This window comes from Cephus cinctus, unplaced genomic scaffold, assembly GCF_000341935.2.
Source record: "Cephus cinctus unplaced genomic scaffold, Ccin1 Ccin1_scaffold0129, whole genome shotgun sequence".
Taxonomy (NCBI): domain Eukaryota; kingdom Metazoa; phylum Arthropoda; class Insecta; order Hymenoptera; family Cephidae; genus Cephus; species Cephus cinctus.
Window position 1 is genome coordinate 1,029,149 of NW_014332862.1, and position 24,262 is coordinate 1,053,410.

A 24,262-nucleotide genomic window follows, 5' to 3' on the forward strand; every position below is an offset into this window, starting at 1 on the left:
AGAGAGAGAGAGAGAGAGAGAGAGAGAGAGAGAGAGAGAGAGGGGGGGGGGAGAGTTTCCCGAAAGGAGAATTAATTTATAGTCCTGATAAAATTTCAGGACGTCCTTAGGTTATTTAGAACGAACAAAAATTATTGTTACAAAAATGCCAGAGACGATGGTCCAGTAATATTTTTTTTTCTCAAAAAACATCCGTCGTATATCTGATTAATATCCAACGAGGGATGAATATATAACGGAGGGTCGCGTATATATATATATCCAACTGAATAATTTTCACCTATGCCATAGTTTACCGAAATAAGTGTTTTTAAGTGACCGAGTAATAACAATAATTTATAAAAAAAAAAACAATCAATGTTAAAAAATGGATAGACCGTTATGAAAAAAAAAAATAATTCAACAACGTAATTACACGATACAATGCTCTTCCCTTACACGATACATATTATCAATGCAACTTGACTCAGTGTTTCTTTTTTTTAAGATTATGTGTACAAGCGATTTTCTTTTAAAAAAAAATTATTATGAAAAACAAAAACAAACGAATACGAAGCACGTACGGATCCGAGTGTTTGACGATACGCACGAAACATAACGTATTAAAATATTTACACGCAGATACTATTATTACTACTTATTGCTATTACTTGCTAAAAATATTTTAAATGTGTTTAATGCGCATGCGCAAAACCGGCATTGGGCAAGGGCATATTTTTCCTTTCGTCATATCCGTAATCTTCGTAATGCCGGATTCGTGCCTCGTGTTTTCACCCAGTGTTTAGGCATGCAGCTGGATACACGTATACGTAGGTTAAATATGTGGAACGTTATGTTGATGAACCAGACGTGCGACTACCATAAGTAATTTTCTGTACGCTTCGCGCGCGTCAAAAAAAAAACAAATTAGAAATTATCACGACGATTCGTAATTCGCGAGATGACATCTTTTTTTATTTTTACTCTTTTCGTTTTCGAACGAAAACTCTACTTTTCTTTCATTCAATTCTGCGCATATTTCATGGATATATAGTCGATATATATATGTATCGTCGTATAGTATTTGCCAATGCTGCCGAGCAAAAAAAAAAAGTGAAAAATAACAGTAATATTTCGTATGCATACAAATTCGCACGCACCTTTTTTTTTACTCGCATTTTCATTGGAGCCTCTGCAGCAGTGAGTGTGATTATCATGAATGAAAGAACGTGTGATTAGTTATGTAATAATTATCGAGACGGCCAAGTCGAAGCCACGCGTGACGCATTACGCAACATGCGAAATGGCTGGTGACATTGAAAAAGCGCTCAAATATTAAGGAAAAAAGGAAAAAATCTTTTCTTTGGTAACTGAATAAAAATTCAGGAATAAAAGAGAAAAATTGAATTTCGCGCTCACGTCTCGTATAGTGATGTGTATTAGGCAATGGTTATGATGATGATTATTATTATTATTCTAAAAGAACATTGACGCCGACAGCTACGTGCAGACTTACACACACATATATACTTGGGGTACTGTGTTATCCCTAATATACACGCAGAACACGCTCAACTACTGATAATTGATTAGCTGTACGAATTGATAGAAGTGAGTTTGAACTCTGGAGAATATATCGTTAGACAATAAAGAAATATGAACTAATAATTAAGTTATCCTTAAGTTGAATTGCGTATGTATGTACAGGTGCCATAAAAGGACATACGGTCGTATAACTTTAATACCATTATCAATTAAAAAATAATTATATTTAATTTTACGTTATCGGCTCATTTCTCTTGTCGATAAGCACACGCTTCGTTTCCTCCTTTTCTTTTAGTTCATTATTATTATTATTATTATTATTATTATTATTTCTCACAATTCGCACACGATTCGTCGTAACGAGATCCGTCTGATCACGACGTCACGGCGTCTCCGTTAACGGACTCGTTCACTGAGAAAGGCGTCCCGACGTCCTCGATAGGACGTACGCATTTAATGTACATTGAATTCGGGCGAATCAAAGACAAATGTTCTAGTAGCTACGCGTTGCGCAATTAGCGACAAGAAAAATACTTAAAACTGTACTATTTCGCTGGGACGTAAAGTCAAGTTCACAACGTAGATGGCGGACGATGGGGATGCCTTTGTCTTGATTGGTCTTGTAATGTCCTCGACGCTGTTCTCGTCGCTGCGCAATGGGCGGTACAGGTCCTTAACGTAAATTTAAGCTTAATGATATTTACGTATTGAATTATTATTCGATTCGCAGACCTAAAATAAAGCATGTTGTGAATTTTACCAATGACTATATCAATTTTCTTTTTGTACTATAGAAAATCTGTTCCTGTTACACTTATCCACAGTTCTTTTTTTTTTCTTATTGTATATAAATTTTAGGAATATTTAGTTGTTTCATTTTTAAATCTATACCCACCCTCGTCATATACGATTATAATTATTTTAATACTATACCTGTATTATTTTAAAACGTAATTACGTACTTTGATTTGTCACAGCATTTTAAGCTTGTCCATATGTGCATACCTGTACGTATGTATGCCACGTGGAGTATGGAAGGGGTAAGGAGCAACGAGGAAATACATGGAGTGCGGCAAATACGAGTTCAGTCAGAGACTCACAGCCGTTCGCGAATCGTTACCACTTTATGATCGGTTCTTATCCTTCCTCTCGTTGTTACCAATACTTAGTTTTTCCCGCACAAGGATCTGTAACGAAATCATGATAAATGTGCATTCTCGATTCGAGATCGATAATCGAACGATAGAAAATGCCGTAACATTGACTATCCGTTAAAAACATATTAAAAAGATAACGGACTTTACAGTGTTAATCGAGCTGTCAAAGACGAACCAGTGATACACGTAAATATATCCCAGACGCCGGGTATAACACGATAATTCGGGAAAAATAACGATCGATAATCAATAACAATCTTGTACGAGGCTCTACGAAGAAACTCCATGGAGAAGGTGCTCGTTACAGGCAAGCGGACGTAACGGTCGTTACGGGAATCGGAGCGTTCGTTGTGAGCCACGTGCTGGGAAATTTGTTTTTTTGTTTTTCAATCATTTTATTTCTATCGAAAAAAATAATACGGATTATTAAAGCTTGTGGCAAGAGCGAGAGAGGATTGTGGTATATGTATATTAACTCGTACGTTGATCTTATTAGCTACCTCTACTTATTATATATGCTTGTAAAAAAACGTTTGAAAATTAAGTACGTCCCGCCAGGTAGTAGCAATTATGCTATAGCCCTGTTAACCAGTGTGCATCAAAATTACTCCACATCTTGGACTCGCCGCTGCGGTAGACGAGATTCTAAATCCGCGTAAAGGTAAGTTCACACGTGTATGATATTGCTGGTATGTACATATATCTGTATATATACGATATATATAACACTTACTGCGAAGAGTAGAGAGTGAATATGTTGTATTGTATTCTTTGTTATTTTATTCTACACGCTGTCAAGGTAAAAGCGGTTTATGAAAAGTCGTACAGTCGTTACGTCAGTTAAGCTACTTTTCATTTTCTTCCGTTGGCGTCGTCGTAGAGGTACTACGTGGTCCAGTAACACGTCTAACAGTCGTTTCGGTTCTAATTGTTGGTTTAACGTCTTGTAAATTCGTTTTGATATTTTTATCTGTTATTAATTATGTAACAGTATTGTATATTTATGGAAATATTTATTGGCATTTCTTTTATACACTGCGCAAACAGTCTGTCATTTGACCTACGATCTGTACGTTGACATATAGCTGGTTTACTACACGTCCGTGCGGGAGCGCGAATAAATTGCTCGTTAAATAATTGCAAATAATGATTATACATAGAAGTTGTCGTTTAACAGGACGATCCGCTATACGCGAATTCTTATCCAGGTAAATTGAACCTCGAGGCGAAGCTGAACGGACAACATTCGCATTAATGATAGCCCTCTCGCAATTTTTCTATTTCCTCCTATCTCTAACGACATAACCAAATTATTTATTTTCTAACCAATCATCTGTACTCGTACGCGTATACGAACTAGAGACACTGCATAAATTAGCATTAGAATAAAATTTGTTTTTGTGATTTCTAATTCAACAATTTCACGCCCTCTGTCTTGATTCATTAATATTAAATGTCTATCATTTCCTACGATCGTGCAGTGACATCCACGTGCGTTTGAGATTCCGTTCACAGGACACGTTCGGAGGACTTGGAATAATTACGACCCGTTTTACAATTCGGCCAGCACGAATCTGGAACGCGATACCGAATTAACATTGTGACGTTACCAGCATGCCATTTCTCGACTGTAAAGATCTAGTCGCAATTCCGTAAATATTGGCAAACGTACTTCTATTTACCACTGACCGTATTCTTGGTAAGAGTAACTCGCGTTGTCTAGTTTAACTTGCCAACTTTATCATTGTAATCGAATTCTTTCCTCGTTAACCCATATTAACTGTCCCACTAGGAACAATCTTATACATTATAAACACAGTGTATGTACAACGTGTAGATCTCATTCACGTTTCCTTTCAGTAGATTCCGTCTCTAATAATAATAATAACAACAGGATGCTTTCACGTATACACTGGTTCCTACACGTTTCTATGGCAGCGATAAAGATACGAAATAACAAGACCACTGACCAGTCCAGTCATTCCTAAGAAATGGTTAATTCACGGAGTTACACGAATTTACGTAAATTTGGAACGACTTTTGGTAATCGAATACGTGTACTATTTAATATTTACTAGACGCGCTGAAGTTATTATCGCATCTTCTCTATTTGATTTATACAATAATTTTTTGTACTTATCTAAATTTCTTATTTTCAATTAATATCTCTGACATATTGTGATTCTATAGAGGGGCTTGACAGTTTGTTTTCGAAGCACGTTGCATTCGTAGTGAATACCTAACTGCATCTTACCTTGATGAGAACCGTTTAAGGTGATCCAGTCTTTTACGTTGAAAGGCAGTAAAGAATCTAGAAACAGTGTAGAAACATGCGAAAGACCAAATTCATTGTTATTCCGTACGAATATATTATTACTAATTTAACGAAATAACAGTTACGGGGCAGAATCGTTTTTTAAATTTATAAACAAGCCTTGAGCGTGTACCTCAAAAATAACGAACATTCGAATTTCCATTTTTATCATACTGGAAAGAGGAAATCGATTTTTTTTAAATAAACTTCGAAAAATACATCTTTGATAACAAAAGGGCATATTGTTCTTCTGGAATGAAATTCACGTAAAGATTCAGTTTTTTTTTGCTCGTTCGATCCGTTATCTGACCTGTCGTTCTGTTCGCTTTCAGCTACTGAACTTTCTGCATCCAGTTGTCACAAATCCAAAACAATACCTATTACACACATATATATATTCTGTTTAAAAAACCTATATAAAATCCACGTTTCCTTATTGTTAAAAAAAATATCCTTTTTCCTTTAATATCGCTCCATTTTTACAAGCTGCTTATTGTATAACAAATTATTGTATTATATCATCCCTATTTACTGTATAAATAACCAATTATAAGGAATACACAGTAGGTCGAGAATTCCTAAAATTCTGTTCTGTTACGCGTTACTCATAAAACCCCACACATAAATGCCTAAGTAGCTGACACAAATTATATATATATATACCCACCAGTGCCTATGCGCAATACATAGGTATATAAAGAGATGACTTGTGCTACGTAGGTAGTAACATTATGTCTTATAGGTAGCGTTGCACTTTGCAGTTCATTCCCCTCTGGCTAAGATTGATATTGCGTATATATACGTCTACAGGGTAGATCACAAGAAACAGCCATATGAAAAATGGCAGATATTTTTATAAAATTTTACGTCCCTTATTTACCCCTCATGACCTGTTTTACCGTACGAAGAATCGTATATCAACCTTTTTAAAAAATATATCAAAAATCATTGACCACGTATAAAATTTCTGACTAGACAGTTACAAATCAATTTTCATTAAATTTCCTAGAGAGCTTACGCGTGGATTTAGAAAATCATTGTGTCTATTCGGATACTTTCCGTATGCACTGCTTATATATAATATATATATATATACACTCGTAATACATCACGAGTCTTGCTTGAAGAATGATCGCAGAATAGTTGCTCCGGATAATAGTATCTTGGAAAAAAGTGTCGCAGGCTAACGTAAAAGTCGTAAAATCAAAACCGCAACGGGCATCGACTTTGAGGATCAGAAGTATCTGTAAAAGATGAATATTATGAAATGAGAGAAATATTTGATTGGTTATGGGCATGATGGCAAAGTAATGTGTAATCACGAATGATAAAGATTGTATACCTATAGAGGTCGCAGGATCTGGTTCGTTCCCAATTCTGCCTCAGTATCGGTATGCACGTAACGGTCCGGCGAAAAAAATCGTTCCTCTTTTATATATGGAGGTAAAAATACCTTGAATGAATTTCATTCGGTATTAAAATAAAGTAATGATTAAGGTTTACGTGTCGTAATGTCACTACGGTGCGTTTATGTGTGGTTATACTCACAGTGGTTGGTGGTTGCTTCCGGATTCAGGGGACTGTCTTATATCGTAGCTCATAAGATGATGGCCCCTTAAAATGAAACTGATGTCCCGTGATAACTTCAGCTGTTTGAATGCAGGACGGAATTAGTATTCTGTTGTTGCGTGACACGGTTGTCTCTCTATGTCAAACTCTCTTCGCACCGTTGAACAATGGAGTCTTGTATCAGCTACTTTCTTTTGCTAAAATTCAGCTGACGAACCCTTAACTACAGGTGCATAGGTATTAAATAGGTATTAACATAACCTTAGTACACCCTTATACGTTCAGTAATTAGATACGTGACCTATACGCTCAGGTGAGAATATCTCGTATATTTATTCTGTTTATCTTGAGGGGATCTATCTGATATTCATATTCGGGAAAGAAGATCCGTTATGAAAAAATGAGAATATTCTTTATTGATCTTATCTAAATGGATTAAAGTATTGTTGTATAGATTTTAAGAATTGATTGGTGAATTTGCATGCAGAATAATTTTTAATGCAATTTTTATTATTTTTTTTTTTTGGAAACAAATGTCTATCATGGGCAATGACGAAATAAGGAAATTTACATGTGGTAAGTGTACCACATTTTGGATTTATGCCCTCGAGGTGTTTTGAGACCTAACGGCAATCGCAGAGACCTATTAGATTCAATGCGAACGACTTTTGGCAGAGTCATTTTTTTTAGTTTTTTTTATTTGGGTATCCATTCTTGCAACTAGGTACCGAATGAATATAACTGTGATACATTTATCCACCTCAATATGTTTATAATGTAATTACATGTTTTTATTCATGAATTCTGTTATTCATTTTCGCGTTATTCACTTCAGTGATAACGTCAAAATTTAAAAATACGCGGCTAAACTGAATACTTACTGTATGAGTAATAACCGGTTTTATAATAATAAGTTCTGTAAGACAGTTATCGTGTCGCGATTCCCTTTCCTTTTCTTCTGATCGTCATAGCAACAATTTTCAATAGTTCACAAACACTGTACAAGAGAAATATTTTATTTATTGTTATTTGACATCAGACTCACTTTGAATTTCGCGCGTAAGTCCTCTATGCAGTAGGCACTTTGACATTGATTCCGTTAATCGTGATATAATAACGCAATGAAGTAACTAACCTGATTTAATTATACTCGCTTCTCTTTTGTAATAATTACATCCTTTATATCATCAAATATGATGGGATGACATCTAGCGACGATATCCAGCTTCTTTGTAAGAATGTTAAACGTCAATTTCTCGCCGCCATGGCAATAAATTGATTACAACAGTACATACTTAACAGTAAATAAAATACTTAAGTACACTGCATAATTCGAAATCAGGATATAATCATTTATCAGAACAGGATTCAACGTGGCCCGGTTATCGAATGATACCGTAATATCCATCACACATAAAAACCCACATGATAAAATTGGAACGTCCTCACTTCATAATAAAACTTTATTGAAATGAATGACTCCTCCCAATAACCCCAATAGCCTTTCTAAACGTTCTCCCTGTTCTTTTCCTTTCCTTTACTTTTGTTACGTCCTTGTAATTATTCTTACGAGACTGACAACAGCATGTCAAGAATGGTAACTCACAGCAATATCGAAAGACACATAATTATGGCACCCTGTCAGTTCCAATTATCCAGTTATTTGCATCAGAGCATAAATTGCAAAGATGAGAAGAGTGTCACTTTTTTCTAGGGCACAACACACACTGCCCTGGTCCCCCTAAGGCACAGTTTTGCAGGTTATACTGTTACACCGAACCGACATTTTGTCGTCCGCAAACTGGTCATCCAAGTTAACCAGTATAGACCCGCTTGAGGACAACCTGACCATAAGTAGCAAGTGACGAGGATCATTGGATACTTTACACGTATCAGCCGTGTCTTGATTCATCTTAAATCTGTAGACAGCTTCGCGAGTTCTTTGGACTTTGATAATTCGAGTGTTCTCGACTCCTCCGCTAGGCGGATGAAGACGCGGGATTTTCGATAATCAAAAAGCGTGGCGAGAAAAGGAACTAAAACGTTGTATCATGCATCTTTGAACTGTAGTATCATTACAGGTCAAATGTCAGTGGCAGTAGGTGCATATGAGGTTATGTCTTCTTGTAATTTTAAAGTGCATATATTATCTGCACGACTATTATCTAGGCTTAGTTTACGTATAGATATTAACCACGCAATAAGTGCATGGCATATATTGTCTTTCAGTTTACATGCAATCAGTAAAAGTAAGACGAGTAATGTACGTGCAATCTATCTATATATACATACCACATAGAAGTAAATTGAATTTCGAACACGGCATTCTTATCTAGAACGTCTGCTGTTTATCTTTGTTTTTCTTATTATATTCTGCGGTAACAGCGGTTACGTGATATGCACGATACGTGCAATTAGTCGCTGCTGGAATCTCGGCTTTTCCGTGGATTACCATTGTGGGATTTTATACATATATGAATATCTCATGCTATGTTAAACGCTTCCTCGTAGTACCTTGACCGACATTTTGATTTTAGCTATTGGTAAAAATTCGCAAATCAGCCGTTCTTGTTGTTTGAAATAACTTGTAATGTCATGGATAATACTGGATCATTTGGATGTAATTATAATAGAATCAACACTCCTTGTTATTGGTGTCAATAGAATTGAGATTCTGTTGTTTAGGTATGTGAGGTCGAAGAAAAAAATAATTGAAGAAAAATAATAAAGTTAATACGTCACGCGAGCCAGTCCGTTACCTCGTGCTCCATTTTTGATTATACTCCACTAGAAATTGCTAGTTCCTGCCGTCAGTAGATATATTCGCGAGCTGTGTTTTACATTGTTTCTTTTTGTACATTCTGCCGCGTGAGGCAGTCCTGGTCCTCAAAAATGATTAATTGTTCTATTGCTTCGGGCTATGGATCATGAACCACGTAGTACAGATTGTGCGCACAATGCTGTTCTTTAATTGAACATTACGCTATGTCGGTTACACGAAGCGTGGCCGTTTGAAAATTCATAATACTCGAAAATTAACATGGGACTAATTAATACAGCAGATGTAGTGATTAGACTTTAATGAATATAGGAAATTAGTGATACTTTTACAGATATTAATTGTAACTTTCTTCTGTTGTAGAATTCAAAGAAGCAAAATGTCACGAAAAGTACTTCTGTTGTACGTTGTACTTCTTGTCCTGAAGAAGTCCATTACATTGACACCAGGTCATTTGGATGACTTGAATCATCAAGAATCACATCACAGGGAGAAAAGGGTTTTTTGGATTACGAATGATGGTCGGATAGCTTTGCCACCAGGAACGATAATGACGATAACACCGACTTTAGCGTTACCTTTTGTTAGATATCCTCCATATGGATTTCTCAGTAATATGACCGTCAGTTTTCCATTCACAAGTAAGTTCTATGGCGGGAGATTCAATCGAGTGTCTTGATAGATTGGGTTTGAATCGTTTGCATAATTTAATTGTGAACAACAGTTTTTGTAAGTTACATATTTTTCCTAATCGAATTTATATATACTTTCAGTTGACTTTGATAAATTGGGATTGACTGATAATGAAAATCCGTATGGCGCTTTACCGCCGGTCTTCGACAGATCGATGAAAAGTCGAGAGGCCGGAGTCCTCATGGCAGATTTTATAGCGGCGTTCATAAAGCACCGACTACAGAAGCGGGACGCACCGGAAGTGCCAAAAAATGCGTTTCACGGTGGCGAAAGAGCGCTTCTTTACGGCACTGCTGAAGATATGCTCAGTACACTTGGTATGGATGGGAAAGCTTGTTTGCTTAGAGCAATATGTGAAGTTCAAGGACATCCTTTGGATAATTTTGGATTACTTGGCGAAATGCTCAAGTTATTTTTCACGTGAGTATTATTCGATGGTATTGTTGTCGATAATACTTTAGTTAGGTTTGAGTATTTTTTAAATTAATTTTGAATTTTCAGGGCAAGCAAATCTCCTTTTGCTCATCTTCTTGAGGAATACGTTGAGGCTGAGAAGCGCGGAAAATTACATGGGGAATGTTGGCCATATTTCAAGAATTGTCCAAAGTCTTTGTTTCTCCCTTCCGATAATAAATACACGTAGGTATTCGGATTGAGGTACAAATATGTCGCATGTGTAATATGGATTAAAATATTTGTGAACATTTTCAATTTTCATATTATTCAATTATATTTTATTTTATTTTTTCTACAGGAAGGATTCTGTTTACGAAAAGGATGAACCGGATTACGAAGACGGTATAAACAATATTTCGCAGAATATTGAAGAGAACATGTCCAAAAGGACATCAACGAGAAATATGAAGCATACGATAAATCCGGCGATGTAGTCAAATTGAAATCTATAGCAACAAAGTTAGTAACTGATAGTAACTGATTAAAAAAAGAAAGCCATAGTATATGGGTTTGAGAATCAAATATTTCTCACGACTTATTCTCTTTGGAAAATTTGACGGTTTTACACGTTTTATGCAATTGCTCGTTTTTCCAGAGAGAATTAATGATTGTCGCTTGTAATATTTCGTAAATGGAAGCTGCATTATGAGAAATAATACCGCGCCACTAGAAATACCAAACTACAGACATCTTTATATGATTATTATCAGGTCATTGACGATACTATCAATATTGGTAAAAAATACTCACAAATTTATGGACTCACCTGACGTATGACAATACTACCATGTATTTTTCAAAGATAATGGGTCGACTCAATAATTTGTTATACATATATTTATTTATAAAAAATTGTTCATCGTGATAATTATGTTAAAATAATATTTATAATTTATTTGTATTTATTATATTTTAGATGTTTAAGTAAAATATATATGATATATAAGTTATTGTAATTTTATGAATCTAAAGGATAAGGTAATACGAAATTCGTACGTATAGATATTAGGTTATATCGTATTTATTAAGGTTCAGGGCCTTGTACATAAAATTTGTAAATGGTTTTTGTTTACGGTGGTCATCCAGTAAAATCCCGAAACCGCCATAAATCATATCCATCTCAAAACAATTTCTGTATGTAGAATCATGCAAGTCACATAAAAAGATATATGTATATATGCAATATTATTTATGCGTTCTGTCTCTAAAGATCCTTAAAGAAACATATCTTTTATAATAATACAATGCAGAAAAATTTGAGCTCGGACCGTTACAATTTTTTATATCGACTTCGGAAAGTATAAGTAGCAAATTCTGGAATTATATAACCACATGAATTCAGTTTAGTACTTTGCGACAATCTATATGCTCTATATTATCGGCGCAATCGCATAAGTTTGGAATTGGGGCGATCATAACCTAGCAGGATAGCGTCATGGATTTCATTCGGAAGGATTGTGTAGCCGAATTCAAAATTTATTTCAAACATGAACTATGACGTGAAGTAGGGTTGCCATCATCTTTTTGCTATGTCGCTGCTACGGAAAATTGAACGTTGATCAACTTTCCAAAATCGCAGACCAAGCATTGGAATCTGCTTGGTAATGAAGTCATGTTTTAAGAAAAATTATGTATTATTATTTTCAATGTAGTATACTTGACTCTATATACGTAATTAAGGTAAATAACTTATTTCTTAATGCTTTCATACGGTTACCTAATATAAAAAGGCAGAAAATGTAGTTTCGCGGCCAAGATTCCGCTGCTCGCTTCCCGCTTCCCACTGCTTTCGGTCTGAATGAGCCCTTAGTATAGACCCCTATGATCATAACTGCTATCCGTCCTTTTCTATCTAGCGGACAACTTTCTGGCTTCTATGCCCAGTTCATTCTCTATGTCGACGGTTCTAACCATAGTTTCGTTCGGAACGATTGTTTAAACAATGCTGGAACTTTCTTCGTTAGAGGAAGCAGCCATAAGGAAGGAATGCTGGAACCTAGCACCGTACCGCTGCACTTCTCAGTGCAGGCAGGCATGAGATGCTGGCTTTTCATCATAGTAAATCTTATCGAGCTCACACTGTGCGCTCGAACTTAAGATTGCAAAGAAAAAAAATATTTAGGCAATACCCGTTAAACGGCCTTGTTCTAAGTGTTGCTTTGGGAACCAACGGTGAGTGGCGGAGAACCTCTGCCCGCCAAGCTATACGTTCGTGTTCACATTCAGCTCGGTTACGACGGAATACGCACTATCGACGGAGGCGAATATCACAAAATTCTACTTCCGGACACGCCAATACGATTTAACGCCATGTTTTTGGTATCGCCGGTCTGTGGTATCGCCTAAAACTGTACCGTTGAGCATCTCCCTACTCTATTCTGAAAATATTATTGAAAATTAGTCTAGATTCATTTTATACTTTATGACTGTAAGGATATACAAAAAGTTGCCAAAAGTGTCGAGTGTGTGCGAGTAAATCAAAGTAGATACAGTAGTAACTCTAGCAAAAATGAACCAGGCGAACGTAACTCACCTAGTTTCTAAATTAAAATTTAATATACGTCCAACACCGCGACGATTAAAGAATAAAGATGGACCGCCAGGAAGAGTGCTGAAAATTCAGAAAACCTTAACCGCACTGTTCGAATATGAACGGATTGAACTGTTTTATAATCGAGCCGATGAAGTTCGAGGTTATGCCGAACGTGTAAGTGTCGAAATTAATTTTGTTTGTTTTTCTTACGCCGAATGTCATTTCTCTACATTTTCTTTTATGTACGCTGTTAGAACTTAATAGTTACATGTTATTTAATTGTGATTCCTGAAATTGTTATTGATTGTGATATTATAATTATTGTTGATAGACATATCTTCTAATGAAATCAAATATTTTCTTATACAGCTAATATCAGAAGCCATACGCAGAGGACCTGAAGACCACGAAATGATGGACTTGGCTAATTTTTGGATCATCAGAAAAGAATTTGTTCATAAGCTATTCAAAGTTTATGTGCCCAGATATCAAGATTACAGTATAGCATATACAAAGTTGCACAAAGCTCCAAGGCTATATCCTGGAATTTACTACAAGAGGGCTGTATTGGAATTGAGAGGTTTGACTTTTTAGTAAAATTATTAAGAAGTAAAGATTAGGCTAGAACATTAACTATTCAAAACTTCTAATATTGATTTGCAGGAAACCCTTATCCAAGCATAGAACAAAGAAATGCACATAGTAATGTTTTGCTTCATAATCTGCTACTCAGTGAGGCAAGAAAAGAGTACCGAATGGAAAAGTACAAAGAAATTGCAGAAAGTATGAATGAAAGAGAGGTTACAAGTCAGTAGAATTTTACATAGTATGTCAATTTTCTGTAAATTAGTAGACATAAGATTTTATTAACCAATAAAAGATATATTAAAGTATAACAGACTTTGACAGAGTGGTACACACTGGTATCACCTGTTTCATTAGAGTTTTTTGTATTTACTTAGAGGATAATGATCATGATATTTTTCCAAATGAGTTTCCATATCTTCCATTTGTTTTCTGAAAGTGCATTACAGTTGATTATTGAATTATAAATAAAAATTGGCATGCAATTCAATTTTATACACAATGACCATTTAGCTTAACTATAATTAATGTTTGAAATATAACATACTTTATGTGCTGTGGTATTTCTTTGTACACATCAGTGAACATATCTTTCCAATGTGGCTTTAATTTTATCTCTGCAATTTCAAGTGCTGTAAGAACTTCCTTTCTGGTGGATTTAACTAAGTTTGATTCTTTTTCCTGATTCCAAAGACCCAACTTTTCCAAGTAATGTCGGAATTTCATAATCGGAGTGTACTTGGTCCATTGCATGATCTCATCATTAGATCTATAAGCAGTACTGTCATCTGAGGTACTATGATGTCCAACTCTACAAAAAGATAAAGAAATCATTAGGATTTAAATAATAGTAGATTTTCATAATTAATTGAATCTTAAAAAAGAAATTACCTGTAACTCATAGCTTCAATTAATACAGGTTTTTGTTCATTTATACAAAATTCACGAGCTATCCGTGTTGCATGATTTACAGCCAGAGCATCGTTTCCATCCACTCTGACTGTATTAATACCATAAGCTGGTCCTTTAGCTGCAATTCCATCTCCTTTATATTGCTCGTGTGTTGGAGTTGAAATTGCATAGCCATTATTACGACTAGAAAGAATTAATCTCTATGAGTCACTTATTAAGTGTATTATAAAGTTGAATACACTCATAGCATTATGTGAATATTATTCCTAACCACATAAAAATGATGGGACAATCGAGTGTGGCAGCAAAGTTAAATGCTGCATGAGCATCTCCTTCACTGGCCGCACCATCTCCAAAATAAACTGTTACACAAGAATCGCTTTTGGCTCTCTTGAGTGCGTAAGCTGCACCTACAGCTTTTAGTGGATATAAAACAGAACTGAATGAAATATGTAATTCTATTCGTTTCCATAATAATATCTGAGCGTTGTATATATTTTAATATTCCATGTGACGTTATTCCTATGTTGTAATTACCTTGTGGCAATTGTGTTGTCAGTGGCGAAGAGAGAGTGACAAAATTTAACGCTTTGGAACCATAATGTACTGGCATTTGCCTGCCTTTTCCTTCGTCTTCACAATTACCATAGCACTGATTCATAAACTGAGATAATTTGTATCCTCTCCAAAGCAGAACACCTGATTATAAAATAGATCTGTGGTGTCTATGTATTATTAAGTTTATATTAATTTATTTAATATTAAATAGCATACTAAACTGATTATCTTGAAGATATTGACGTCTTACCGGCTTCTCTATACTGCGCATAAATCATGTCCTTCAGTGATAAAGCAGCTGCTGAGCCAATTTGTAATGCTTCTTCTCCTGCATTTGTCATGTAAAATGAAATGCGACCCTGACGTTGAGATTCGTACAATATTTTATCCATGACACTTAAAGTTATCATATTGTGATACATCTTTAGAAGTGTCTCATTATCCAACTAGGTAACAAAAATGAAATGAATTATGTTTCTAACAATAAGATGATATACTGTGATATACCTTTACGTTCGTTAACGTAGATTTATCAGAGCCATCAAAAATTCTGTAAATTGGTATAGGATGATAGGAATCCTTATTAAGAAATTTTAATTCATTTGTAAAAATAGTGTTGACTCCTAGAAATTCTGGTTCCCCCGTAGCTATGCTGAAATGCTTTATCTGAAAACACATGCGTTATGTATATTTTTTAAGCAACTCGTACGGAATGGTAAGTAAAAGATTTCGTTTATTATGTATAAATAATAACTTACGTTCGTCCATTTTCTTCTATGGATGTAACAGCTTGCTTTGAAACTTCTAGATATAATGCTCAGAGCCATTTCTTAAATTATTTTTCAGTTTAAAAATACTTGTTCACACCGATGTGTTCTGTGGTGATGTACACATGTGGCTTGATTTTATGTAATTTCTTATCATGAAGACGCTTGATGTTGTTGTTTTCAGGTTCTGGTTTCTGATAAGACATTCTAATGACGTGTACATATGTATACATTAACCTGCCTTTGATCGCGGGGTCAGCAAGTCTTTAAAATTTAATTTTTAATTGATTTCAATACGGTCTTACGTTATAAACTTTAACGACGTTAAAGATTATTGGAAAGTAGGTGAAGGTATTCTCTAGCATTATAAGTTTAATGTTCTTTTATTATACTATGCTTTTGAATCAACAATATTCAATACATTATATATAAAATATACAACATCAAAGAGTTGTATTTTAAAACTCATTGCAGATATGGTTGTGTCTCATCCATGCAGGGTAAACAGAGAAATGATGATACTCGTAGTATATACTGTCCGTAAATTTTCGAGTACATCGAAAGATACAATAATTACAATAAATAACAACTTCAAAATGATTCTATTGTCCTGCAGTAAGAAATGTGTTCCAATAAAATAAAATCTCTTGAAATAAAATTATTTCTAAATAATTATAGAAAGAGGTGTCGCTGTTCACCATTGATACTAGTTACGATGTTAACCTATATTTGTTAGAGCGCGTGAAGAGAGAGCAATTTCCAAATTGAATTGAAAATGAAAAAAATCCTATTCGCATATTGCCAGTGACATATCTCGTTGACCTGATAAGGATATAACCAACAAAGATACGTGGAACAAAGAATTTAATACGCTTTGTCCAATAAGTAGAGGTTCATAATCCGAACTGGGAATAACCAACGTCTACCGAATCTAGCGAAAAAGGAAAGGTGAAAGTGCGTTCGTAGTACGTGACAGTACAGCATCGGTCTGACCAACCCAGATTGAAATTGGAGTGACTGGTCCTCAACGGGGACTAGTTTGAGTGTAAGTGGGAGCTGTCAAAAGGGGGTATCGATATTTCTCAAAAAGGGCAATAGTTTGATGAATGTCGGAGAGTGACTGTGATTCGGCTAACGAGTACACAAGTCTGATGGACGGTCACGTTGCGGAGGCTCGCACGGACAACCTGAACTTGGTTACCGAACGCCGAAAACGTCGATCAAAAGCACCGAGTAGCGACGAGGTAAATAAAATCAAGACGGTCGAGAAGAATATCCGGAATGAGTAATAATAAGACAGTGATTATGAGAATGAATATTATTTTCATAGGCTGATCATGGAGTACCTGAAGTACACATTGAGACGCCTGGGGCATCGGCGCCTGAGAATTCTGATAGGAGATCTGGATCTAGGGGTGCCCGTGCCAATGAATCTAGAGAATTGTATCAGGATGAGGACGAGGAGGAACTGAAGTATGGTGCTGCACATGTCATCAAACTCTTTGTTCCTGTTTCACTTTGTATGCTGGTCGTTGTTGCAACTATCAGCTCAATTAATTTTTATACTACTAAAGGACAGTATTTGTAAGTTATGATGCAACAGATTGAGAGGTATAAAGTTTGTTGTAGGTATTTGATGGATTATTTTATTATAGGGTATATACTCCGTTTCATGACGAGAGCAATGACACTGGCACGCTCTTGTGGCAGGCTATTGCCAATTCACTTATATTAATGGGAGTCATCGTGTGCATGACTGTGGTACTTATACTGTTGTATAAGTATAGATTTTATAAGGTGATACATGGATGGCTCATTGTTAGCTCTCTTATGCTGCTCTTCTTGTTTTCTATATTATATTGCGAGTGAGTTTTTATAGAATGTATTCTTCTTTCGGTAGTAAATATCATACTATGTTATGTATTTTATTACAGAGAAGTATTGAAAGCATACAACATTCCAATGGATCTCATAACATTGTTAATAGTCTTGTGGAATTTTGGAGTAGTAGGAATGGTATGCATCCACTGGCAAGGTCCATTACCGTTGCAACAAGCATATCTAATTTTCATAGCTGCGCTGATGGCATTAGTTTTCATCAAATATCTACCAGAATGGACAGCATGGGCAGTCCTTGCAGTTATAAGTATTTGGGGTATGATACTCTCTATAGTATTTCTACTTAAAAACATTTTTTCTAATTATAATTAAGTATTTTGTTTTATAAATAGATCTCATAGCAGTGCTGTCCCCGAAAGGTCCTCTCAGGATCTTAGTAGAGACGGCTCAGGAACGTAATGAGCCAATCTTCCCAGCTCTGATTTACTCATCCACAATCATGTACACTTTCACACTAAATTATGCGGGATATGTAGAAGCAGCGACACTCATGGCTAGTGGCGATGCAGCCGCCGGCGATGGTGTCCGTTCATCCGCCCGAATACAAACACAAAATCAAAGTAATTCTGCATCTGGAGATGCAGAAGAAGGTGGCTTCACCACGGAATGGGTGGAAACTCACGGTAGATCACGAATTAAAAACAAAACAATTTTCTCAAGTTAGTCTTGATTTAATTTCACTTTTTTGCATTACAGCTGACCGTAGTGCTAGAAGGGCCCAGGAAGTTCGAGAAAATACGTCAACCCTCATAAACGATTCTCATCAGGATGAGTCTCGCTTGCAACAGTCTCAACAACAACAAAACCAGTCACAAACCACACCTGTGGAAGAGGAACGTGGTGTTAAACTGGGATTGGGAGACTTCATCTTCTATAGCGTACTCGTAGGAAAAGCTTCCAGTTATGGCGACTGGAATACTACCCTAGCCTGCTTCGTTGCTATTCTAATCGTACGCAAATTTCAAACTATTAACATGTTACGAATCGAAGAGAAAAAAAAACATTTCCATAATAATATTTTTCGTTATCAGGGTTTGTGCTTGACCTTACTTCTCTTGGCTATCTTCAAGAAGGCTCTACCAGCTCTACCTATTTCCATCACCTTTGGTCTGATCTTCTACTTTGCAACGAGGGTAATAGTTGCACCATTCGCAGACAGCCTGGCCAGCGAGCAAGTATTCATTTAGCTGTAACCCCCCATAAAATATACAAATTGACTGTATTCTTAGTTTCGTAAGCGGTGAACAATAATCTTACGACACATTCGTAACTCGGCTTGCGCCATTGTCAATTGTAATTTATTACGACATATATCTTTGTCGTTTTTCCTCTACAAACTTTTTTTACATTAAGAAATTGCATCAAGACTTATCCCATGTTCAAAGTAGCTGGTTAACTTTAAGAATTATACTTCCTATAAATATATGCGATGTTGCTGGTACATACAGGGAGTAGATTGTTGATATAAAAATTGAACGTTGAAATCGGTTATTTTTTTATAATATTTAGCTAGGGGAAAATTTTTCCTGATAAAATTTAATCCTCCATCGTATTGTCTATGAGATTCCCATGTGTATAAATACCAGCGAGTAAAATATAGAAACTATTTGAAAGAAATCAAACTCAGCATATTGCAGACGGATATGATGATTTATTGTATCCGTCCTTACATATTTACAGAACGTAGCTCACCTCTCAAATAGTAAAAAAGCGGTAGTGAATATAATTTTTCAATTAATTTCTTAAATTTCATTTGGAAGTCGTACGAAACATGAGGTAATGTTCGTCAGAATATACATATATATATATAGATATATATGTTTTAATAATTCGCTAATGTACATAAAAGTATCTCCGGGGTTATTTATGCACTTCGACCTCTAGGCACCCGGTTTCATTTTTTTTTAAATCCGTATACACAGCCATAGAAATTATTACAATCCAGTCAATACAACATATATTTCTTCTCTTTTTCCTTTTTAATTTTCTTTACGCAACTTATTAATTTCTCATTAGCTCTCAATCCCAAGTGTTTTACTGACAATGAAATAAACTTGATTCCAACATATTGATCAATTTGATAGCATTTTCATGTAATTACAAAAACAAAGATAAAAGCCTTTCCATCCAATTGCTTGCTCATATGTAACAATGAGAAACGTGAACATATTTTTTTCCTGCATTTGCAATAAATAGTTATTTTTTCTCGATTTATCATTATAAATCCTTCAGTCGCCATCTTATACCATTACATTGAACGTTAGTCTTATGTAGTTGTCAGATTCATAATGAAGCGTTATCTAAGGGTTAATAATAATAATAATAATAATAATAATAATAATAATAATAATAAACGTTTGGTCAACTTCACCCGTGATAGTTAAAGGTTCTCGCCCTGCTCAGGCAGATATACATTATGGTCGGTCATACGAAGAGAACATTAACAGCGATACGGTTAATTCCTATCTTTTGCGAAATATTTATGCTATTAGAATCATGCTATTAACATTATTAACGGAAGCTATCTTCACTCTACGATAGATTCTCATAATCAGTCAAGTTCCGGTCAAAGAGTTACTCTTGCGATATAATTTAAACTTCGTCTTCTTCTGCTCATCATGTTGCTTCCTCTTTACTCCGTATGTTTTTTTTCGTGATTCATTAATTTTATAGAGAAAAAAGAGCTCATACCGACTGGTTATTTTCTAATCACTTTCCTTAGATCAGAACCAAACTGTTCCTGAGATTGTATACCTTGGGTCCGCGCTTTTGTTGATTTATTAAGCTCCCTACCGTGGTGCACAGTTCGGTTGAATACTGATAGTCTCACTCAGAAGCACGTTTACAGGACTCGACGGGTATCATTACTAACTATAAAGATGCTGTATTCGATTATTAAGAAGCAGTCATTTTACTCGAGTCATAATTTATATTTAGCGATCGTCGTGGTTGTATTTTCTCTTTGCCTTTTCTTTTAAATTTATCATTAATTCTATAAAAGATCGGTGGAACTATAGATTCTATTGAGAATACATCCGTTCCATTTAATGTAACAATAGAACAGATTCAGATCAAGGATATCACGAGGTCAAAGTAACTCGTGGGTTCCTTTTGGATATCCTCCTTTCAGGTATGATTGAATAATAGAAGACACGTTATACGGGGTGAGAGAGAACTAAAGTACGTGATAAATAAACAAAAAGGATATGCCTTGCAATCGATTTCGACAGTGATGAGATCTAGTGATTGAGAATTCATCATCCTGAAGAGGATTCGAAGTCGAGCGAAGACGGACTCTTAACTAGTGCCATATTTGCTGCTCTCGAATGTACCTCGCCGGAAGAACGAGCTGAACTCGAGAAGCGACTGTTTGTCGATGTTACTCAGGTTCCCGTTGAACTTGTAGAGAGGTTCGCAACGTGGTAGTTCTGAGCAGACCTGTATCAGTCTTCGGAGATACTCTTCGAGGCGTTTCCTTCGTTGTCGAGCAACGACCTCGTACCTGGGGAAGACGTGTCGTGGAGGAAACCTTATAGTAGCCACCTGAAAGAGAAATAAAATTCTTCGGGGTCATTCTTGTCCTTGTCACCTAGGGGAGCCTGTGAAGTGTAATTATTATCATGGAGCATCTACTGGGTGGAGTACCTTACTGCCGTATTTTTGTCTCATGGATATGTATAGCTCCCTGAATCTCTTGTAGCGACGAAGAAGAGTCCAGCTGTCATCCTGCGCCACAACGCGTACCTCGTACTCGTAGTGGCTACTGGCCCCTGCACCCCGGATCACGTATGAAGGCACGCTGACGATGACATTGATCACGTTCTCCCCATCGCCGTCGTTCCCAATCAGTGATGGTAGGGATCTCGTGATCGTCAGGGAGTACGGACTGGTGAGACGATCGCTCCGATTTTGACTCTGCGGCCGTTCGAAATTTCTTTGGAAATGATCGGCCCTGCGCTCGACGAGGCTCGACGAGTTTTCGATCGCGTGACGGATACTTACGGTGAGATAGACCGAGGAGTATCCACGACCGCTCGGGAGCCTCGGCACGATTGTGTGGGACTGGGATACAGGTTCAGCGATGCTGCAGCGTGATCCCCTCATCATGTGGGACCTGGTAGTACTGGGAAGCGTCGCTGAACTGTTGCTGCCGGCCTCGAACCCGTAGAAGACGTCTCGCCGAGACGCAACCTCGTGATTGTGCTCCGAGATCGCTGTTGAAGGACGAGCATCCCGACTGAGATCCTCCTGCTGCTGACTCTTACGTTCCTGCTCCAGCAGGGACACCTCCAGTTCGATCTGCTGCCGCTGAAGATCCTGAAGAATTGATATTTGACGGTCCAGGTCCTCCTTGCAGGGCGTATTACCCTCTAGGCATCTCATTATCAGCATCCTCTGACGGGCTACTCTTTGGTTCAGTCTTTTCATCGCCTGGTGTTGCGATGACGAATCCTCCGTCGTTGACAATGACTCACAAGACTCGGCTTGGCCTAATGAGTGAGATTGTGAGGTAACTCCCGAAGGTGAATCATCCTCAGGAACATCATCCTTCGTATTCTCTTCAAGATCAGAACTTATCTCTGGATCTCTTAAGACAGTCTCCTCCATCATTTCCTTATCAGGTTTCTTAGTTACTGCAGTCGCAGTAAGATAATCTGTATTCTCATCTAGTGTGCTCTTTATCACAGTATCTTGGTTACTACCCTTGATATGTTCAATGGACTCTATTCTAGCCTCCAGGGTGGTTTCTGTACTCGCACTCTGAAATAGTATTCTAGGCTCTGGCGAGTCTGCCGCAGCCGTGTGAAAAGTCTCTGCTGTATCGACAGAGCTTGGCACATCATACTGACATAGCAAACTAAGAGCGGATGCAATCTTAAGTTTTCTATTACACTCATCCTGAAATGATTTCAGGTCACAACTGGAGACCATCTCATCACTGCTTGATGAATGATCATCGGATGATGCTGGCAGAGCACGCTTCAAGTTCAGTGAGAGACTCTGCTTGCGTTTGAGGATATCTTGCAACTGTTCCTGCGTCCTCTTCGCCAAGAGAAGTTTCTTCTCACTCAGCTCCTCGCCACCAATTTCCAAATTTAATATTTCCTTCTGCCTCTCCTCAACTTCTATAATCTCCTCGGCCATCTTATCAACTTTGGTCTGATGCTCATTTAGCATTTTAACTTTGGTCTGCAGTTGAGACTCCAATGCAGCCAGTTCCCTCTTCTGGAATTCAATGACAGCACAACAGGGTAAATATAATGATCTCTAAATGAATAATCAATAAATGACTTACATGATGATTCACAAGTTCTCTCATTGCATGTACAGATTTATCATCGTTCAGGCTGGACCAAGACTCAGGAAGACTTCCATCGCTAGCTCCATCATTGTCAGTCTGAAAATCAAAAGGTTCCCTGCTGATTTTCTACGATATAGTAAAAATAAAATATCTGAGCTCAATACATCAATAATATTTTATCAAGAATTTTTGGGATCATCTGAAATATACAGAGAGATATAAACTCATGATGACTGTACTAAATGAAAGGACCGTGCAAAATTCTTATCTTACCTTCTCCCCATTATGAGGATTTTGGCTATGATCGTGCGTGTTCATGAAGTCCTGGAACTGTCTCTGCTTTGACTGGAGGGTTGTGCGCAGTGAGGCGACTTCCCTACACAAACTTTCTACCTAGCCACACACATACACACCGATCCGTTAACAAAATAGAATGTATAAAAGTATAGATAATGTGCGCATCCGATTACTATAACATGAGGCAAGATCTAATTTAAAATGCAATCACTCGTACTTCAGTCAGACCAGCAGCAGTATGCATAGCGAAGCGAATAAAATCAACATTTATTAACAAAGCTAAGAAGGTACATATGAAAAATACATAATCTGGTGTAACTGAATTACTGAAATTAATTTTTAATAAACATAATGTCTTTAATAAACATAAATTGTACGATACGAAGATTCTTAATTAAGAACAAGGAAAAGTAACTAGCATACTAGCATGTCAACTACTATCTGGCTAAACAGATAATTTATAATTATTAGATTCAGTTTCCTTGATACTTTACCTTTTCAATTCGTACCAGGCTCTACAGTCAAATGTTATCGAATATCTTACACCTTGGTTAATACATTAGTTGATTAAAAGGACCTTTATAAATGCAAGACATTCGATGGTTGGCGTGTATGCATTATTAATTTGAATTAGCCGTGCGCTATAATGAAAAATTAATATTAACGAGAATTAATGAGATTATGAGAGAGTTGGGAGAAAGTGAGTATAAAGAGAGAGATGAGAGAAAAAAACAGCGTGAAAAGGTGGAAGAGAACCAAGTGGGTTTGTTAATTGGAGCTCGAAAGTGAAATTTGACATCGATTTGAAAATTTAGTTGGAATCACGCGTAATTAAATTGTAAAAGAGACATGTAATCATGCGTGATATATATCTATATATTTATATATATATTTATATATAAAAAAGAAGAGTGATA

General features: G+C 36.4%; 5 protein-coding genes and 1 long non-coding RNA gene across 17 annotated transcripts in view; 3 read left to right on the plus strand and 3 right to left on the minus strand.

The window, feature by feature from the left end:
* The first annotated feature begins 2,705 nt into the window (after positions 1 to 2,705).
* Positions 2,706 to 11,675, plus strand: LOC107262908. 8 transcript variants are annotated; one of them, XM_015729568.2, is made up of 6 exons: positions 3,779 to 3,889; positions 9,707 to 9,984; positions 10,117 to 10,456; positions 10,538 to 10,675; positions 10,791 to 10,951; positions 11,088 to 11,675. In XM_015729568.2, the coding sequence occupies exons 1-5, from the start codon at positions 3,828 to 3,830 to the stop codon at positions 10,924 to 10,926; spliced, it is 954 nt and encodes a 317-aa protein (XP_015585054.1). In that variant the 5' UTR covers positions 3,779 to 3,827; the 3' UTR covers positions 10,927 to 10,951; positions 11,088 to 11,675. The 8 variants fall into 8 exon arrangements, with proteins under 8 accessions (XP_015585056.1, XP_015585054.1, XP_024935983.1 ...); XM_015729570.2 differs by lacking the exon at positions 3,779 to 3,889 and adding an exon at positions 2,706 to 3,342 and having other exon boundaries at positions 10,791 to 11,675; XM_025080215.1 differs by lacking the exon at positions 3,779 to 3,889 and adding an exon at positions 8,540 to 8,677 and having other exon boundaries at positions 10,791 to 11,675.
* LOC107262911 lies at positions 5,253 to 8,534 on the minus strand. 3 transcript variants are annotated; one of them, XR_001536537.2, is made up of 4 exons: positions 7,700 to 8,534; positions 6,544 to 7,561; positions 6,338 to 6,448; positions 5,253 to 6,239 (listed from the first exon to the last, which is right to left on the minus strand). It is a non-coding gene; the product is annotated as an uncharacterized LOC107262911 (long non-coding RNA). The 3 variants fall into 3 exon arrangements; XR_003058311.1 differs by having other exon boundaries at positions 5,275 to 6,239; positions 6,544 to 6,787; positions 7,446 to 8,529; XR_001536536.2 differs by having other exon boundaries at positions 5,271 to 6,239; positions 6,544 to 8,526.
* Positions 11,676 to 12,809: 1,134 nt separating the features above from the next.
* LOC107262909 (39S ribosomal protein L17, mitochondrial) lies at positions 12,810 to 13,918 on the plus strand. Its single transcript, XM_015729571.2, has 3 exons — positions 12,810 to 13,199; positions 13,395 to 13,605; positions 13,689 to 13,918. The coding sequence occupies exons 1-3, from the start codon at positions 13,002 to 13,004 to the stop codon at positions 13,838 to 13,840; spliced, it is 561 nt and encodes a 186-aa protein (XP_015585057.1). The 5' UTR covers positions 12,810 to 13,001; the 3' UTR covers positions 13,841 to 13,918.
* LOC107262906 (2-oxoisovalerate dehydrogenase subunit alpha, mitochondrial) lies at positions 13,872 to 16,030 on the minus strand. The gene is made up of 8 exons (XM_015729564.2): positions 15,839 to 16,030; positions 15,588 to 15,746; positions 15,331 to 15,526; positions 15,060 to 15,221; positions 14,794 to 14,938; positions 14,502 to 14,705; positions 14,158 to 14,421; positions 13,872 to 14,042 (listed from the first exon to the last, which is right to left on the minus strand). The coding sequence occupies exons 1-8, from the start codon at positions 15,905 to 15,907 to the stop codon at positions 13,964 to 13,966; spliced, it is 1,278 nt and encodes a 425-aa protein (XP_015585050.1). The 5' UTR covers positions 15,908 to 16,030; the 3' UTR covers positions 13,872 to 13,963.
* Positions 16,031 to 16,570: 540 nt separating this feature from the next.
* On the plus strand, positions 16,571 to 19,016 carry LOC107262905 (presenilin-1). Its single transcript, XM_015729563.2, has 7 exons — positions 16,571 to 17,091; positions 17,178 to 17,431; positions 17,503 to 17,712; positions 17,782 to 18,002; positions 18,079 to 18,369; positions 18,443 to 18,696; positions 18,778 to 19,016. Exons 1-7 carry the CDS (start codon positions 16,954 to 16,956, stop codon positions 18,931 to 18,933), a joined length of 1,524 nt encoding a protein of 507 aa, XP_015585049.1. The 5' UTR covers positions 16,571 to 16,953; the 3' UTR covers positions 18,934 to 19,016.
* A 361-nt stretch (positions 19,017 to 19,377) lies between these two features.
* Positions 19,378 to 24,262, minus strand: part of LOC107262904 (kinesin-like protein Klp98A) — a 10,542-nt gene continuing 5,657 nt past the window's right edge. The window contains exons 11-15 of one of the 3 annotated variants that reach the window (XM_015729560.2): positions 23,322 to 23,441; positions 23,043 to 23,144; positions 21,749 to 22,972; positions 21,392 to 21,661; positions 19,378 to 21,289 (exon numbers count right to left, since the gene is read on the minus strand). In XM_015729560.2, the coding sequence (XP_015585046.1) occupies positions 21,044 to 21,289; positions 21,392 to 21,661; positions 21,749 to 22,972; positions 23,043 to 23,144; positions 23,322 to 23,441 (1,962 nt within the window). In that variant the 3' untranslated portion in view covers positions 19,378 to 21,043. Of the gene's footprint in view, positions 21,290 to 21,391; positions 22,973 to 23,042; positions 23,145 to 23,321; positions 23,442 to 24,262 lie in introns of all 3 variants that reach the window. The other 2 variants (XM_015729559.2, XM_015729561.2) reach the window with 2 other exon arrangements.